We start from the raw sequence: 17,951 nt of genomic DNA on the forward strand, positions 1-17,951 counted from the left end.
TGCGCCAAATGTCTACAAACATTTACGTACAATGTTTTACTTAATCTTCAAAAAACTATCTGTGAAGGGTACTATCATTAGCTCCGTTTTACAGATAAGAGGCTTGGAGCCTAAAGAAATTGGTAATTTAAGGTTACTTGGCTAGTTGTTGGCGGAGTCACCCAAGTCTGATAACAGTATTCTCTTTAGGCTCAAGTGTTACGCAAGTGAATGTCAGTCCGTAAGAACGCTGAACGCTGTAACATATTATGAGTGCCCATATCATCGGGCACATACGGTAACCGCAGTCCAGCCAGCACCCATCCGGTGACCCGGACACTTGACGCTCACGCGCGCAGTCGCCGTGGCTTCCTCTAGGAAGGCTGAGGCGGCCTAATCTTGGTCAAGGTGTCGAGCACGACTCTATCTGGGCTCGACTCCTTCTGCCTGAGCGTCTGATCCGAACGTCGTGCGGGCGGAGCAGGGAGGGCGGAGCCGGCGCCCGGGAGAGTTACGGATTGGAGGGGAGGAGGAACAGAGGGCGGAGCCTGGGGGGGGTGGCGGACGAGAGAAGCCGCAGCAACCATGTAAGCAGCTTTGCCTTCTGCCGTAACCGCCGGCTGCGTGAGAACCGCGGCACTGGGCTCTGAAGCTGCCTTCCTGAGCTTGGACCCGGTGAAGCGGGGTCTGGGGTGGAGGGTGGCCGGCGGGGCCGCGGCGGGAGGCGCAGGTAAGGGAGGGGGATGGCGCGCGGCCGGCTGGGCCTGAGAGTGGTGAAGAAGGCGGGTTTAGGAAGCTTTGGGGCCGGAGCGGAGGGGAAGTCTGAAGTGAAGGCGAGAGCTGGGGCTTTGCAGCCGCGGCTGCGGCCGCGGCCGAGGCTGGGCAAGGAAGGGCAGAGAACCTGTGCCCGCATTCAGGCGGCTCCCTTGACTCCCCGGCTGCCGCTTGTCTGGCGAGTGGGGAAGGGAGCCGGGTGGGGCTGTTCTGGAAGAGGTTTCCTTGGAAGCATTTGAAGTTCTCTTGCTCCTCTCTTGTCCCGTGTACTTGAACTTATTTCGGAGATGCATAGTCCAGCTCCTCCTCCCTCTGATGGATAAGCTCTGAGCCTGTGTTTCGGAGGTGTATGCGTAGGCTGGACAAGAAAGCTCCTCGTCTGCAGAAACGATACCGGTAGTGGGGTTTCAAATATGTATATACCTCCTTAAATGCTTGCCTCTGCTCTTTGAGGCTATTCCATGTGTACCTATGTTTCAAAGTCTCTTGAGGAGAAGACTTGATTTCCTAGTTAGTATTTTCCCCTTGTTTAGAACGTTCTCAACAAAAGGATGAGAATGGAATATTTTTAGGAATTAGGGGTCTTCTGTTCTATGTAGAAGTCACTGTTAAGGCATTCAAGAAATATGAGAAATGCTGGAATTCTGTATTAGTCCAGTTATTCCTGTTTATCTGGTGAGTGTATTTATTATATTTTCCCGTACTGATTCAGTGCATCCTTTTGTAAAACTACTCCGATATTGACAGTAGAGGTGGTCTCTTGGTATATTGTAGTGTCTTATTTCTGATTTATTTGAGTCTTGATTTTTGGCACTCCCACTATCAGGATTCTTACATAAAAGTTTCTTAGTTCCTTTCGGTTAGATTCGAGTTTGTGACAAAGAAGGGCAGGTTAAGTTTCCTTTGCAGAGCAAGACTGCTTTCCTGTGTCCTCTCTTTTTCTTCTTTCTGGGAAGAATAACATGGATCATATGGTTTTCCTTTAGAAAACCTCCATCTGTTGGTATGTCGATCAAAAATTGAACAAAAAAATCTTTGTAGATGGAAACTAACATTTCTAGTATTCAGTTGTCCTGCATTGTTAGATATATTTTGAGTATTAAAAAAAAAAAACAAAACACTGTACTTAGAAATGACTGGACTGATACTTGCATTTTTCTGTTCGCTAAAATTTTGGTTTGGCTGGTAGAGCAGGCTTATTTTCTAAATTTCAATTCCTGACAAGCCTTTTGATAGTGCTGAGTGGGTCTGCATATACTAGTCGCATTCAAGTGAGAAGAGGCAAAGTGCTGGTGATACCTGAGAGGTCTTTGAATGAGTAAGTGAATGCTTCTAATTACCTCTCAGATAGGAAAGCATCCTAGTTTATATCACAGACAGTTAGTTATTAAGCTACCACAGAATAAGAGTTGTAAGGTAAGTTTTTTCAGGGTCCTGGTATTATTATGTAGTTATTAATATTCACCCTGTGTGATTGTATTGTTTTAGAAACTACACTGGTGAGTGTTTGCATGGTAATTTTTATCCTCACATCTTCAGAACCTAATAAAAGTTTCTGCATGGGTGACCCTTAGGTGTGATGCTAAGACTTTAGGAAGGTTGCTAACTCTCCTTCTCATGTTACTTGCGTCAAAGTAGAATGTAGGATGTTCTCTGAGGCCTTCAGGTTGTTACTGCTGTCACATTATTCTTTCTCTCCAGGACCCTCTTTTTTTTTTTTTTTCCTCTTTTTACCTTTTTGAGTTTACACTTGATCAATCACCAGCTGATTTCCCAATCCTTTATGCTGGAATATGGGTTGTCAAGACACTTTAGAAGGACGTGTCCTTTCCCTCTTTCCTTCTTCCTGTTCTCCCCCTCCTCCTCCCCCCTTCCTCCTCTTCGTCCTCTGCCCCTTCCTCTTCTCCTTCCTCTTTTTCTTCCCCCTCCCTCCATTCCAATAAACATTTGTTGCCAACATTCTCCTCATCATTGCTTTTATTTTTGCTTTGTTTAATTAATAATCAATTAAAGTTTTAATTTGGCAGTGTCCTGAGTAGTTAGAATTCAGGTAGGCCAGAATTGAAAGTCTGGGAAGAGCTACAAGATAATTTTGCTCTAAAGACTAATTCTGTGCCTTTTATGGGCAAGCACTCTGCTAAACGTGCTTCACATATACTGTCCCACTTAATCACCCTAAGCCTCAGTTTCCACTATGTAAAATGAAGATGGTAATACATATCTCACAGGGCTCTTACCCAAATTTACTCAGCTAAGATATTTCAGAGTCAGAATTTGAAACCAAGAGTGTCTGCCTCCAAAACCAATGCAAACTCGAGATATCTCTTTAATTGAAAGAAGAAGTAATTAAATAAAATGCTGCCCTCAGGAAAAAGTAAAGAGTAATTCTGGGGTAAAACTTGGCATCTAGTTACAGCTCTACCACTGACTAGCTATGTGACCCTCGAGAAAGTTGTTTTAGGTTCAGTGTACGTTGGTTGCTTCAGAGGTAAAATGTGGTAATAAGCCCAGCTCTGTATCTTTCAGGCTTTTATAAAAATGAAATGAGATGGTAGATAGGATTTTGAAAGTGAAAAGCATTTTGTAAGAGTGTAGTGTCCTCCTTGTAAATGTAAATTAGATTACAAGCTATAGCATTTTAATGAGTTATGCATAATTCATGGTCTTCTCTTTGAAGTATTAATCAATATGGCAGAAAATAGACATCAGTGCTTTTCTGTTACCTGCATCTGGTGATGTGGTTAGCTTTACAGCTTTGGTTGAATTATAATTTTTGGTTATTTAAAAAAAAAGCCCTTTAAGATCTTCATTTTAATGCCTATGAATTTAGGCTTAAAAGGAGAAAAACCAGGCTCCTGTGCCTAGGAGGACATATGATGGGGATCAAGCAGCTTGTTGATTTGGATAGTTCTTATAGGTGATGAGGCATAGTTTGAGGTAACTTTTGAGGTTATATAGAAATGTCGTTAAGGGATGACTGTTTCATTTCCTGTTCTTGGAAATATTCATTTTTTATATTTTTTTGAAAGAAAACATTGAAATAAGTAAAATAAAACTTTGAGGAATTTGTATGCTTGTGTAAAACCAGTTTTCCCCTTTAAAAAGCTATTTTTTCAAAAAAAATCTTAAAATGAAAACTATATAAATCATGTGAAAATCCTCTTTTTTCCTTTTTGCCTGCTCACATTTATGCCTTCAAAGTTTTAATAATTTTTGTATTTTTCTGTATTTGAATAGTAATTTTGAAAATGAGATTGACTATATGTTCCTAGTTTTAGGTAATTGAGACTCTTCCTTATGATCTAGACTTCAGTGTTTTCAAGTCTTAATTTGGAGTGTAAGCTGAACTAGATTTATTTACTCATTGGTTTTTTTAGGTCTGAATTTTTGAAGTCAGATTTCTAGATATTTGGATGCTGTTTGGAATCAACCTTTGGGCTTCCTGAGGAACTTACTTTTGCTTATTTCTTTTGTTTACTAGACTCATGAAATGGCCACAGATGATAAGACTTCCCCTACATTGGACTCTGCTAATGATTTGCCTCGATCTCCTACTAGTCCTTCTCATCTCACACACTTCAAACCTTTGACTCCTGATCAGGACGAACCTCCTTTTAAATCAGCGTATAGTTCTTTTGTAAATCTCTTTCGATTTAACAAAGGTAAGACTTATTCTTAAAGATCAGAGCCCCTACCATCTTGATTCTCTGAAATTCTCTTGTTCAGCTTTCATGCTGTGTCTTTGCAAGAAAGTGAAATATTAACAAGGAGGTAGCTTTATAATCATAAGTCACTGGGGTTAACTGCATAAGAAGAGAAAGCTAGAATTTTCACTTTAATCTTATTAATTATTGGCAACTGAAGATCAGAATTGAAAACTAAATGTTAAAAGGGGGTCTCTTTTTAAAGAGAAGTTAGCATTCCTTTTTTTTCCTTTCTTTATATATCTCAGTTTTCTTAAGTTCATAGAATGGACTCTTCTCTTTTAGGGGTTAATAGCCAAAAGATTTTAATTAAAGCAATGAAACTAAAGGACCAGCACATGGGAGGAAGGGTTCATATATTTCAAAAATTGAAAGCTGTCAGCAGGCTTGTTGTTGATCTGTTAAGGTATACATTTAATGACACCAAATGAAAAGATAATTTTAAAATGAGCTCTTTTTAAGTAATATATTTTTTACTTGTTAGAAGAATTAAAAAAAAAAAACATGGCCTACATCTTTTGCTTTATATTTGCCTGTATTGTTTGAAATGTGTTAGAAAGTAATCCCTCTAGTTGTAACGGATTTGGGGGTTAATAGTTTAATTAACTCAGTAGAAATTTTAATAGTATTAACTGACTTTTATTAGCAGTCATGTTTAAAGCTCTGTAAAACCTGTTAGTCCATTTTGAAGACAATAATCTTTTTTTTTTTTTTTAAGGAAACTGCAACAATCTTATTTTTTAGAATAGTTTTAGATTTACGGAAAAATTAGGAAAATAATACAGGAAGTTTTCATATACCCCTACACCCAGTTTCCTGTGTTATTAACATCTTACATTGGTAGAGTACGTTTATTACAATTAATGAACTATTATTGATACATTATTAGTAACTGAAGTAAGTATTTTATTCATATTTCTTCAGTTTCTACTGAATGTCCTTTTTCTGTTCCAGGATCCTGTCTAGGATACGTTACATTTAGCCATTAAATGACAGTAGTCTTTTTATTTAGCATATATTTATTGAGCACCTACTATCCACTGGGCACTATTTTAATAGTACAAGGGATCTATCCCATAAATAAAGCGGAACAACAAAAAAAATCACTGCCTTCTTGTGGAGCTTGCATTCTGTTTCCTTAAATATGCTCAAGAAATTTCTAATGAAAAGTAAAACAGGGACTTCCCTGGTGGTCCAGTGGTTAAGACTCCGTGATCCCAGTGCAGGGGGCCTGGGTTCGATTCCTGGTCAGGGAACTAGATCCCACATGCTGCAACCAAGACCCGGCTCAGCCAAATAAATAAATATTAAAAAAAAAAAAAAAAAAAGTGAAACAAACTGAAGGTCACATATACCAAGGATGTAACTTTGCCACCTTCTTTGAATTTCTCTCTCTTTTTTCTTTAGGAAAAACCTAATTTTTACTTAGGCATGTAATACAAGTACACATTCTTTCCTAAAAAATTCTCATCTATTTCCTTCTCTTTGCTGAACTCTGAGTCTTAGTTTTTCCAATAATTCCAAGCTTTTGTTTGCTGCAGAGAGAGGAGAAGGGGCTCAGGGAGAGCAACAGTCTCTGAGTGGAAGTTGGACCAGCCCTCAGCTCCCTTCAAGGACACAGTCTGTGAGATCACCTACACCTTATAAAAAACAGCTTAATGAGGAGCTCCAGCGGCGATCTTCAGTGTTAGGTATGACACTGTTCTCGTTTCATTCCTCTCTGTGTATTAGACTTTTCCCACAGTCATTGTGTTTTGCAGGTTGTTTATTGACTTAACTTTTTTGCTATTTGGAATAGTCAGGTGCTCTTAAGAATTAATGAAACTGTTACCTGGATAACTGTTGATACCTAAACAAGAGTTCTTAAACATTTCATTAAACTTTAGGCAAGGCAGAGCTTTCTTTGACTGTTTTTTGATTAATTACTTGCTTGGGTTTCAGCAGAGGACAGTTTGCGACACCCCCAGGAGGACACAGGTTAGTTTCAACTTTGTGACTGACTGCTGCATCTATTCTTGGGGTGGCCAGTGTAATGTGATGTGCATGCCTCTGGCTGCAGAAGTCTCTCAGTTCCATTAGTGGGCTGCCACTTGCTCTTGGCCTTCTGTCCTTGTTGGGGTGCAAACTGTCAGTGTGGCTGGATAAGCTGAGCTCCTCTTGCCTGTTTGTTCTCCATCCTGGTCTGCTATGTGGTCATGTCCTTCATTTTCATGCTGTTCTGTTGAGTACAGACTGGGATCAGCCTGAATCCACAGACTAGATAAAGTGAGTTCTTTTATGTTTTATTTCTGTTAGATTATTAAACTCAGTGCAGTGGTTTGCCCAACTCAAGGTGACAGGAGAAAGGCAATGAGAGGTAGCATAAGAGAGGGAAAGGAATGTAGCATTGGAAATCAGGTGTCCGTGAATGTCAGATCCTGCCTTGTCTGGCCAGTCTTCCCCATGAGGTCTTCGAGTGAAAAGTAGGCAGGCACAGGTGATGGTTGTTGGCAGAAGGATATTTTACTGCTAGTTGAGACTTGGCTCAGAACCTTCTTCTTGGCTCAGAACCTTCTTCAGAGAAGAAGGAGAAACCAAGCAGAAGAAGAGTTTCACGCTAAGGACTGGAGCGGAGCTGGCTGTATCACCTCTGTAGGTTTCTCAGGGCAAAGGGACTCAGCCTGGGTCATATCAGCTGTTTGGAAGGAAGAATCAGAAGGTAGGAAGGGGGAGAGAGAGAAGTGAGCTCTTTACTCCAAATGGATGGAGGGAAGAGACCATCCCCACTTTTAACCTTAAACTCTCCTTAGCTCTTGAACCTGGCCTGTGGCAACACTCCTATTTTTGTTAAGGGAGCTCTTTTGACTAAATCCTATACTGAGTCAAGCATAGGATTTCTTTGTTTATAAAATTGAGGAGTTGGACTAGAATCTAATCATTTAGGGGTTACAAACTGACAGCCTACCAAACCTTGCCTTGGTGTTTTGATAAACTTGAATTTAAATATCACTAGGTGGAGCTTGTAATGTCTAGTTTGCTGCAATCCCCACCATTCCTTACTGTCTTTTATCAAGTCCACTTGATTCTTTGATTCTGCCTTAGCTGCTAGAGGCATTTGAGTTTCACAAGCCTGGGACTGTTTTACCAATCTTTTCCTACTAAAAGGCTGTGATTCCACAATCTACTAGCTCTGTGACCTTGGGAAGTTATTTAATTTTCTAATATTCATTTTACAAGGGAAGCAACTAAGATGATTTGCTTGAGGGCAGAGTGCTAGACCAGATTTTCTCTCATGTTTCTTTCATCTTCATCCATGATGAAACCATCATCTGTTGGTTCCAGGAACAGTCTTGCTCCTGCTTTTTCTGTGGATGATGCTGTTTTTACTTTCTCATACTCCTAAGTGGCTAAATGCAAGGGGCTTCACAATTAATTGTTGCCTGTGCATGGGAGCACAGCCTTACTGTTCTAACAGCTTCGTCTGTCTCCTTTTTCAATTCGTAAATCATGGAGAGTTGGTTTATCATAGAGACTCAAGAACAATTTGGTCATTCTAATACACATACATTTTTATTCTAGTAATAACACATCTGAGGTATCTGCTGAAATTAAGATATTATTTATAGAAAGATAGAGTTTTCAAAGTTTTCTAACATAGGTGCTGTTCAGATAATTATTTCCGTAAATAATATCTTGGAAAGTTCTTCGTCAATTTAGATTGAGATACCAACTTCACATTTTTTGTAATCTTTTCTTTCCCACTCAACCAAAACAAAGAACGCCTAAATCTAATCTAGCAAACAAGTGAGTTTGGGAAGGATTTAGAGAGGGCTATTTTCCATCTTGCTTTACCATAGGTTATTAGGGTAATGAGTTTTAGCTAATAAGGATGTTCATCCTTTTTGTCAAGCCACCTCTACTTCATCCTTAGGTTTAATAACTGCTGGAGCCAGGAATAGGTAGAAACTTCAGTTGTAATCTTGCTCTAAAATAAGGAAATGATACCTGACAGCTTTGGTGGACACAAAGCTGGAACATGGGCGTGTTTTATTATTGACAGGACTGGCTTCAGTATTGCTGTTTCAAGAGCAAGTGATCCCGTCTAGTTTGGAACTGTAGGAGTAGGGAGGTGGCAGGGAAGGGTAGCATTGGGGTTCTAGCAATTCTCTGGGGAAGAGAAGTCTGCTTGGACATTGGTGAAGGGAAGTTTGTGGATAAATTACCATCCTGGATGTTCTGAAGTCTGTCAGACTATGGGGTTGGCTATTAAACTCCTTTCTGATGATCTACTCCACGAGCCTTTGGGTTTGTGGTCTGCAGACTGAACTGAACTGTTCAACCCTGTCGCTGACCTGTTTGACTGTAGAGACTGGGCTAGGATAACACACGGGAATTGCTTTTCCTTCTGTTAAATTTCTCGCAGGTGTTTCTAGCAGGACCGAAGGGCCCAAGAAATCATTAATGAATTTTGGGCCATGTTAAGTGATGCTCCCATCCAGGCCTTAAAATCATCAGTGGTCTCAGACAGTGTTTGTCTCAGGTAGCCCTCATTTGCTTGTGAAGCAGTGTTTCACATGGTAATAAGAAACACTTTCAACAGCCTCTTACCCTTATAGAGACTAGTTTTAACTTTCAGTCTGTGTCACTGGCTGGGAGAACGTAAGTATTGATATATGCTAAAAATAAGAGGTACTTTGCATTGGTACTAGAGACTATTAAGGTAGTTTTTTTTTTTGTTTTGTTTTGTAAATCTGACTCAGATACCAGAAGGAAGGCAGAACCTGCCTTTGGAGGTCATGACCCTCGTACAGCTGTTCAGCTCCGAAGCCTCAGCACAGTATTAAAACGCCTCAAGGAAATCATGGAGGGGAAGAGCCAGGTACTGTCTAGAGGCTTTAGAAGATTACTTTTTAAGCACTTACATGGGGACCATGCGGTACTCACTAAAAATGGTACAATGCCACTTGAAAGAAAGTTCAGTTAATACTAACTTCACCTGTGGACACCATATTTTTTACTCATAAGTTCCTAATTTTAATTTATCAATTTTTTTCATTTTATGGATTGTGCTTTTTTTTTTTTTTTTTTTTTTATTTTTTTTTTTTTTTTTATTTTTTTTTTTTTGCTTTGTTGGGTCTTCGTTTCTGTGTGAGGGCTTTCTCCAGTTGTGGCGAGTGGGGGCCACTCTTCATCGCGGTGCGCGGGCCTCTCACTGTCGCGGCCTCTCTTGTTGCGGAGCAGAGGCTCCAGACGCTCAGGCTCAGTAGTTGTGGCTCACGGGCCCAGTTGCTCCGCGGCATGTGGGATCCTCCCAGACCAGGGCTCGAACCCGTGTCCCCTGCATTGGCAGGCAGACTCTCAACCACTGCGCCACCAGGGAAGCCCTGGATTGTGCTTTTTGTGTTCTGTTTAAGAAATGTTTTTCTAGCCCGGGGTAGTAAATATTCTCCCATAGTTTCTTTAAGAAGCTTTATTATTTGTGTGAAGTATATGGATCAAGATTCATTTTTTTCCCCATGGATGTCCAGTTGGACACAGCACCATTTTTTAAATTTTTAAAATTTATTTATTTATTTATTTATTGGCTGTGCCACACGGCACGCGGGATCTTAGTTCCTGGACCACGGATCGAACCCGTGTCTCCTGCAGCGGAAGCGCAGAGTCTTAACCACTGGGGAAGTCCCAGCACCATTTTTTTTTTAAAGACCACCCTTCACTGACTGCATTACAGATCTTGTCAGAAATCCACTTATATGTGTGAGGGTGAGTCCATATATGTCCAGGGCTCTCCTTTTTCTTCCACAGCTCCATTTTTTCCTTCCACTAATACTCTGTCTAAAATTACTGTAGCTTTGGAATAAATCTTAATGGCTGACATTATACGTCCTTCAGTTTATTCTGCTTCAAGATTGTTTCGGTCATTTTGACCTGTTGCATTCCCATATGAATTTTAGAAATAGCTTGTTAATTTCTGCAAAAGAAATCTAGGATTTTGATTAGCATTGCATTTTCCATTGCATTTTAATAATCAGTAGTTTCAAGAAGCCTTCACACATTTTTATTGTTACAGGATAGTGACCTGAAGCAATACTGGATGCCAGATAGCCAGTGTAAAGAGTGCTATGACTGTAATGAGAAATTTACCACTTTTAGGCGCAGACACCACTGCCGACTGTGTGGGCAGATTTTCTGCAGTCGTTGCTGCAATCAAGAAATCCCTGGAAAATTTATGGGTTATACAGGTAAATGAGCTGTATTGACAAGTTTACAATTTTTAAAGGTCATAACAATAAGATAGTTATAATACAGTCCCCATGTTAAGTCATTTTTTAAATTTTGGACATCATTTGTGAGTTATGGGGGGTACAAACATGAGGGAGACATGGCTTTGCTTTTAAGGACCTTATAGTCAAATAATAAAGTAGATGGGGATATTCATAAATAACATGAGTAAAAGACAGTGTATCATAGATGCTACCAAAAAACCATGGGACCGTTAATGTTTATTAGACAAGTTGGTTGGAGTGACCACTAATTTATATTATTATGAGAGTTTTTATTTTACAAAATACAGATATTCCTTGAGTTATATGACAGTGTGCTTTAACAAATTGCATTTACTCATATTCTTCCCTAAATTTTAGTAATATAGAGATTTAAAATTATTTCTTGAAGCCGAAAAAAACTAAACGGTGTGTGTAGTGATTAGGGAATGGAAGTAGAAGGTGGGCAGAAGTTACCAAAAAGAGAACACTTCTCTTTTTTTTAAAGTATATATATGTGTGTGTATATATATATGTGTGTGTGTGTATATATGTGTGTGTATATATATATATATATATATATAATTTTAAAAAAATATTTATTTATTTTGGCTGCGCCAGGTCTTTAGTTGCGGCATGCGGGATCTTTAGCTGCGGCATGTGAACTCTTAGTTGCGGCATGTGGGATCTAGTTCCCTGACCAGGGATTGAACCCAGGCCCCCTGCATTGGGAGCGCAGTCTTAGCCACTGAACCACCAGGGAAGTCCGAGAACACTTAGTATCTCTCTCATGTTATTTTTATTATCATGTAGATCTTCCTTTTGGCCTTACTCACTTAAAAAAAAAGATTTTTTTTTTTTAACCTAAACTGCTTCAGAGTTCAGACCCCAATTATCTTTCATCCAGATTATGGCTGCAGCCTTTAAAAGATTTTTTTACCTTTAGTTTTTCCCTATCTTGAATTCATTTTTCATACATACTCTAGTCAGTATCTTGTTAAATGCTAATTTGATCATGTCAAATTCCCTTGCGTAAAACCCTTTCAGAGTTCTCATTACCTTTAGGATAAAATCCTGTCTTGTTAATATGGTTGGTGTATGGATTCCCTAGGGCTTTCTTAACAAAATACCACAAACTGAGTGGCTTAGGACAGACAGAAATTTGTTGTCTCACAGTTCTGGAGGCCAGAACTACCATAATAGCCCTCATTCCACAGGTCAGGAACAAATGTAGGGATTTTGTCATTTGCTGAGTATGTCTATTCCAATTATATATTCTAGAACTGAGGGATAACCACAAATGGGTTCGGGGACTCACTGAACCCACTGTAAGATGGACCTAAGCTGGAACTCTGTTGATCACCTGACCTCTGTAAGCCCCTGCTGTGACTTGAAACTATAGTAACATTTTGAGCCTCTTGGAATTAGTGTTAATTCAGTGCCAAAGTCCAGTCATCTCCTAAAAGTTTGACTGTTACCTTTTTCTCAATGCACTGTCACTCTGGTGAAAGGCTATAGGTCCTTTGGGGAAGCCTTTTAGGAAGATAAACAGTATACATTTTTTGGCAGTGTAGTGGGGTCCTTCCTCAAGGTGACCCAGCCTCCCTTCATTCAAGGAATTCTGGGTCTGTAAATGGCTTAAGTCTGAGAATTGGTTGAGGGGTCATGACTCTTTTTGATTCAAGTTTGAGTTTTGTTCACTTGATCTAGAACTCTTTTTCTTATACAAATTCAGTAAGAGTTTAGAAGACTGCCCATTTACTTTTAGGAACACCATGATGAGATGTGTCATAGATCTCTGTATATGTTACACTATTCTGCTTACAGCTTTGACTCTGATGTCTGTTCTGGTAACATGCCTACCTTGTCTTTGGCGATTAAATGCCACCACTCTGCCCCTGCCAGCCTGGGATCCAGTGGTCCCCAGTGTGTTTAGATTACCCAGTTCAGCACCAGCAGTTCCCACTATAATGGGTGACTGCAAAGCTCTACAGGGATGCTGGGGCTCCCCTCACAAATTTTTTTTCTCATAGTCATGGTGAAAGGTATGTCCCCTGGATCCTCCTGGGGCAAGTGAGCAGATCTTACTTGGTAAATCTGCTCTTAACAGTCTCCCTAAGCTTTTGGATCCCTTCCTTTATAGCATTCCAGGGTAATTCTGGCATTTCAACTTCATTTAGTATAGGACACTTTTGGTCCATGTTTTAGCCAACCAACCAATTAACCAGACTGTTAGAGCCCCTTTGAACACCTTGAGCTATAACATTAAATCCAGAATCTCTGCTTAGTGGGTCCATATCAATAGATCCAGTTTGATCTGACTTTATGTTCTTTCCAGTATTATTCTATACCCTTGGTAGCCATTCCCACACGTATTCCCTGGGTTTCTGTTTGTCTAAATTGGAAAAATCATGTAGTTCTTTTGGAATGTAGTGTACTTCCTCATGGGTCACACTTTATAACTCTCCTTTCAGGGGACCTGAGTCTTATTATAGGCCTAGAAGCAAAGAGGGTAGTGGGAGTGGGTCCTGAGGAGAATAAGCAAGGTCTTGCAAGGCAGCTAACTCATGGGAGGCCGTTGTGAATTTCTCAGGCAAAGCAGGGTTAATCTCAGACAGGGTGGAAAGGCTACTTCTCCTCGCAAAGAAGACTAAGTAGAAGTTGGCAGTTCAGTGTTCCCAGCTTCCCCAAATATCCCCTTCCAGTTTTCAGGATCTCATTCCTTTCTAATCGATGCCCTAACTTTAATAGATGCACTGTAAGGTTAAGTGATTCAGTGTGTGTTGTGGTTCAGTCACTTGCATGATGAGACTCTTGGTTTGATTTTCAGCAATCTCAGCTCTGCAGCTGTATATGGTTTCTTTCAGGGAAGACATAGACACTTTCAGGTACATTGTACAGTTCTTGAGCTGGGAATCTGAATTCCTGATGTCATTCTTTTCCCTTTTTGTCCAGTGCAATTAGGAGCAGCTAATCTCATACTCATTAGTTTGACAAAAATGTCCTAAGATGTGCAGTACATGGTCAATCAGGTCTTTGCCTCTTATAAGTATTTGATTAGGAGTATCCATAGGTGATACTTTACGTGACTCTGTTGCCCCATCACACCGTGGACTATCAGCATTCTCTTTACTACTGGGAATAGAGTACTTATTGCCTTTAAATCTAATTAGAGAACCAATTCCAGAAACCCAAAAACCAATTCAGAAAATTCAACCTTAAGATTTTGTTGCTCTAGAACTTCTCTTGGTACCAAAATTTGTATTAGGGTTCTCCAGAGAAACAGAACTAATAGGGTATTTACGCCCCCCCCCCACACCCCCCCAGCACACACACATTTATATAGAAAGAAAGATTTATTTTAAGGAATTGGCTCAAGTGATTAAGGGAGCTGGCAAGTCTGAAATTCTTAGGATAGGCCAGCGGGCTGGAAACTCAGGCAGAATTTCTGTCTTAAAGACTTGAGACAGGGCTTCCCTGGTGGCGCAGTGGTTAAGAGTCCGCCTGCCAATTCAGGGCACACGGGTTCGATCCCTGGTGTGGAAGATCCCACATGCCACAGAGCAACTAAGCCCGTGCGCCACAACTACTGAGCCTGAGCTCTAGAGCCCGTGAGCCACAACTACTGAAGCCCGCGTGCCTAGAGCCCGTGCTCTGCAGCAAGAGAAGCCACCGCAATGAGAAGCCTGTGCACCACAACAAAGAGTAGCCCCCGCTCGCCACAACTAGAGAGAGCCCACGCGCAGCAACGAAGACCCAACACAGCCAAAAATAAATAAATGAATAAGGCTTGAGACAGAATTTTTTTTTTTTTTAAGAATCCTCAGTCTTTGATCATAAGGCCTTCAAATGATTGGATGAGATCCATCCATATTATGGAGGGTAATCTGGTTAAAGTCAACAGATGGTAAATGTTAATCATATCTTAAAAAAAAAAAACCTTCACAGTAACAGCTAGACTATTGTTGGACCAAATAATCAGTCTTGCCAAGTTGTCACATAAAGTTAACCATTGCAGATGGGACAATGAATTCTGGACACAATTGTATATCCAGGCCCCGAATAAATACCTAGAATACCTAGGCACATAGAAACAGATTAATGAATGTGAAGTTATAGTGGTGTAGCAGTGCTATCTCTGTATCTGCCATGCAACTTTCTGATTGTATGTGTCTCTTGTCTCCAGTGGACTGAGTTCTTTGATGGCAGGGCTGTGTCTCATCGACCTTTATACCACGTCCTTTAATTTAGGCATGCGCTCAGTAGGCCCTTGCTGGTGAGGATTCTTCAGGAAATGAAAACTTTTCTGGTCAGGGTTGGCTCCCTTTATTGATCTGATCATTTTCATTCTAATAGCTGAACGATGAAGGGAGATTTCCTTTACAGTGTAAGAACCAAGCCTTTGTTATGGCAACTTAAAGACCTTTCTGCAGGAAGTAATTTCATCTCCTTACTACAGTTCTACTTTGGTCAGCCGGTGGTGGTATGTCCTAGCACTCTCATTTATCCTGGACTGGAATTCAACTTTTTGGGGAGGCTCTTGATTGGAGATATCGTTCTTTAGATTCATCTGTTGAATCATGGTGTTAGAAATGAGTAACACAACAAGTGATATTTAATTTTGCTTAAAATACATGCATAATTTAATAAAGCTGAGTACTATGTAATAGTTGTCTTAAAATGAAAAATAAAAGACCCTTTATTGTACTTGGTAGTAATTATGGTAAAAACGCAGTACAGTTGACTTTCAGAAGTCTTTTGTTCATGTCACTTCAGTTCTCTAGTGTTAATGGTAAAAAGAATTAAGGTAGAATTGTTACATAACATGTTATTAGTAAAGTTTAATTATCTTACCTCCTTTTTTAGTACACTAAATTGTTATAGAATCACACAAAAAATTGTTACAGAAAAAGGGGGTAGAAATGAAAACTTACATTTGGGCAGGAGTGCATCCTGAAAAAAAATACATTTAAAATTATTAAATAGCCTTATTTTTTGTCTTCCCGAGAATATTTCATTTCCACCCTTACTTTCACTATAAGAATTTCCTTTATACTTCCCCCCCATATTTCATATTGCTTGTAAGCCAATTTTGTTAGTTTGTTTTTAAAACTGTGCCCCCTTGTGGAGGCCACTCTTCATGGCTTCATATAGATAACTAAATAACATTTTCTTCCTTACTTGTTATTTAGGGAAAAAGTGTTACTTCTATTTGTGTTGATTTATGTACTCAATTAAAAAATTTTTTTTTCTTGAACCTCCTGTCTCTGATAGATCCCTTACTTCACTTTTGGAACCTTGAGGAATATTCTTTTAGCAGTTTTCTAGTACCTTGAGTCATATTTTCTTGTTATAAATATTTGAGGTAATTTGGATACCTGGATGGATTTTGCATAATGATGGTTTTTAAAATATATAACAGAGCTAACAAAGTTACTTCACTTTTAAAAGATGTCTTTTTTGGTAGTCTTTACTTGAGGATGGTTTCTGTTATTAGATTAACTATTAACCCAAGGGTTTAATATGTTCTGGTAAGTAATATATTAGTTATCTTTTACTTAATTTTCTTTTTTTTTTTCCTCCTAGGGGACCTCCGAGCCTGTACATACTGTAGAAAAATAGCCTTAAGTTATGCTCATTCCACAGACAGTAATTCCATTGGGGAAGACTTGAATGCTCTTTCAGATTCTGCTTCCTCTGTGTCTGTACTTGATCCGAGTGAACCCCGAACACCTGTAGGGAGTAGAAAAGCCAGCCGCAACATATTTTTAGAGGATGATTTTGCCTGGCAAAGGTACTGTCACTTACATGTAATTTTATTTATATTTGATAAATACTGATAGTCTTGTGACCTAAGGGTGCTTTAAGTTAACATCTAACTTCTTTGAATTGTCTCCTGAAAATACACCGTTTTCTCCTTTTTTCTCAGCTTGCCTTAGGAAGGATCACAAGAAGATGTTTATGGATAGTGATAATGTTGACTAATTAGAATGTTAGCTCCACCAGAGGAGAGACTTTTTCTTGTTTGCTCTTCTACACCTGGCACCAAGAACAGTGTATGGCGTATATATGATCCTGATAATATTTGTTGAATAAACAACAGAAGTTATTTCCATTAATAATTTCTAATGTAGCCTTCTTTGAGAAGGAGGATCCTCCTAAGATTTGTGTTCATAATATTTGCAAATGAAATTAGGTTTTTTCCCTTCCTGAGGAACATTTCATCTTTTTTCGTATGTCTAAATATGCTGCACTGTCTGGTTGTGGAGGATGTTACTCTTTGTTTACCTGGAACCGTTTGAATTAGAATCCTAGGTTCATCAGTTTCTGGTTGTTTTTCGTTAGCTAGGTAATTTTCTCATGCGTCATACCACATATGACCATGTCAAAGTGCTTGAAGTTTTAACTAGCATCTTTCTGTTATTTTCTCAGTTACCTCTTAATGGAGTGAGGAATTAATAGGTAACCAATGAATTTAGGCAAAAGTAAAAAAATGAATGAATTATACCTACATTCAACATGTATGAATCTCGGGGATATAATGTGGAGGAGAAAAGAAAGTCACATATGATATAGCCAGTGATTATTTATAGAAAGTTCAAAAATATACAAATGGATACACTATCTAGGGATACAAACATGGTAAACTTAAAGAAAAGGAGGAGAATGATATATATAAAATTTACAACAGTAGTTTCATTGAGGGCAGGGAAGGGAATGGGATTGGGTCAGGGGAACAAGCACTTCAAAGTCGGTGGTAATGTTCTTTTTCTTAAATTGCTCCATGGGTGCATTGGTGTTTGTGGCATCATGATTCTTTATACCTTACATATATTTTATAAGTTTTGAAGATTGACTCTGCATTTAATGAACAAGAAAGAAAGGAGAGGGATTCTTCATTTCTTACTTCAGTAAGCAATGCCGTGTGGATGCCTGGCCCTGTTGTGTGAGCCCAGAATTGGCAAGTGTGATTTAATAAAACAAACCAGGTTTGAAAGCTTCCTGGGAGATGCCGGATAGATGTCAAAGGCAGAATAACTTTAGGTTCTGTGCTAATAGTTTAATGTTCATTCTCTTTTAGCCATCATATCTCTGTGGTAGGCACTACTTTCTCCTTTTGACAGATGTGGGTGCTGAAGTTCAGAGAGATTAAGTAACGTGCCCAAGGTCACACAGCTAGTAAGAGGTAGAGCCTGCACTTGGACCTAGGTTTGTGTGACTCTGCAGTGCTATTCCACCTAGTTATGGGGAC

The 17,951-nt window shown here is 39.5% G+C and overlaps 1 protein-coding gene across 8 annotated transcripts in view; it reads left to right on the forward strand.

Moving 5' to 3' along the window:
• Positions 1-576: 576 nt before the first annotated feature.
• The window catches only part of PIKFYVE (phosphoinositide kinase, FYVE-type zinc finger containing), a 77,545-nt gene continuing 60,170 nt past the window's right edge, over positions 577-17,951 (forward strand). For 4 of the 8 annotated variants that reach the window (XM_036858020.1, XM_036858024.1, XM_036858027.1 and 1 more), the window contains exons 1-7: positions 577-654; positions 4,235-4,415; positions 5,999-6,148; positions 6,399-6,434; positions 9,197-9,315; positions 10,507-10,678; positions 16,286-16,493. In XM_036858020.1, the coding sequence (XP_036713915.1) occupies positions 4,244-4,415; positions 5,999-6,148; positions 6,399-6,434; positions 9,197-9,315; positions 10,507-10,678; positions 16,286-16,493 (857 nt within the window). In that variant the 5' untranslated portion in view covers positions 577-654; positions 4,235-4,243. Of the gene's footprint in view, positions 655-687; positions 710-4,234; positions 4,416-5,998; positions 6,149-6,398; positions 6,435-9,196; positions 9,316-10,506; positions 10,679-16,285; positions 16,494-17,951 lie in introns of those variants that run through there. The other 4 variants (XM_036858022.1, XM_036858026.1, XM_036858021.1 and 1 more) reach the window with 3 other exon arrangements.

The sequence above is a fragment of the Balaenoptera musculus genome, chromosome 7 (assembly GCF_009873245.2).
Source record: "Balaenoptera musculus isolate JJ_BM4_2016_0621 chromosome 7, mBalMus1.pri.v3, whole genome shotgun sequence".
Taxonomy (NCBI): Eukaryota; Metazoa; Chordata; class Mammalia; order Artiodactyla; family Balaenopteridae; genus Balaenoptera; species Balaenoptera musculus.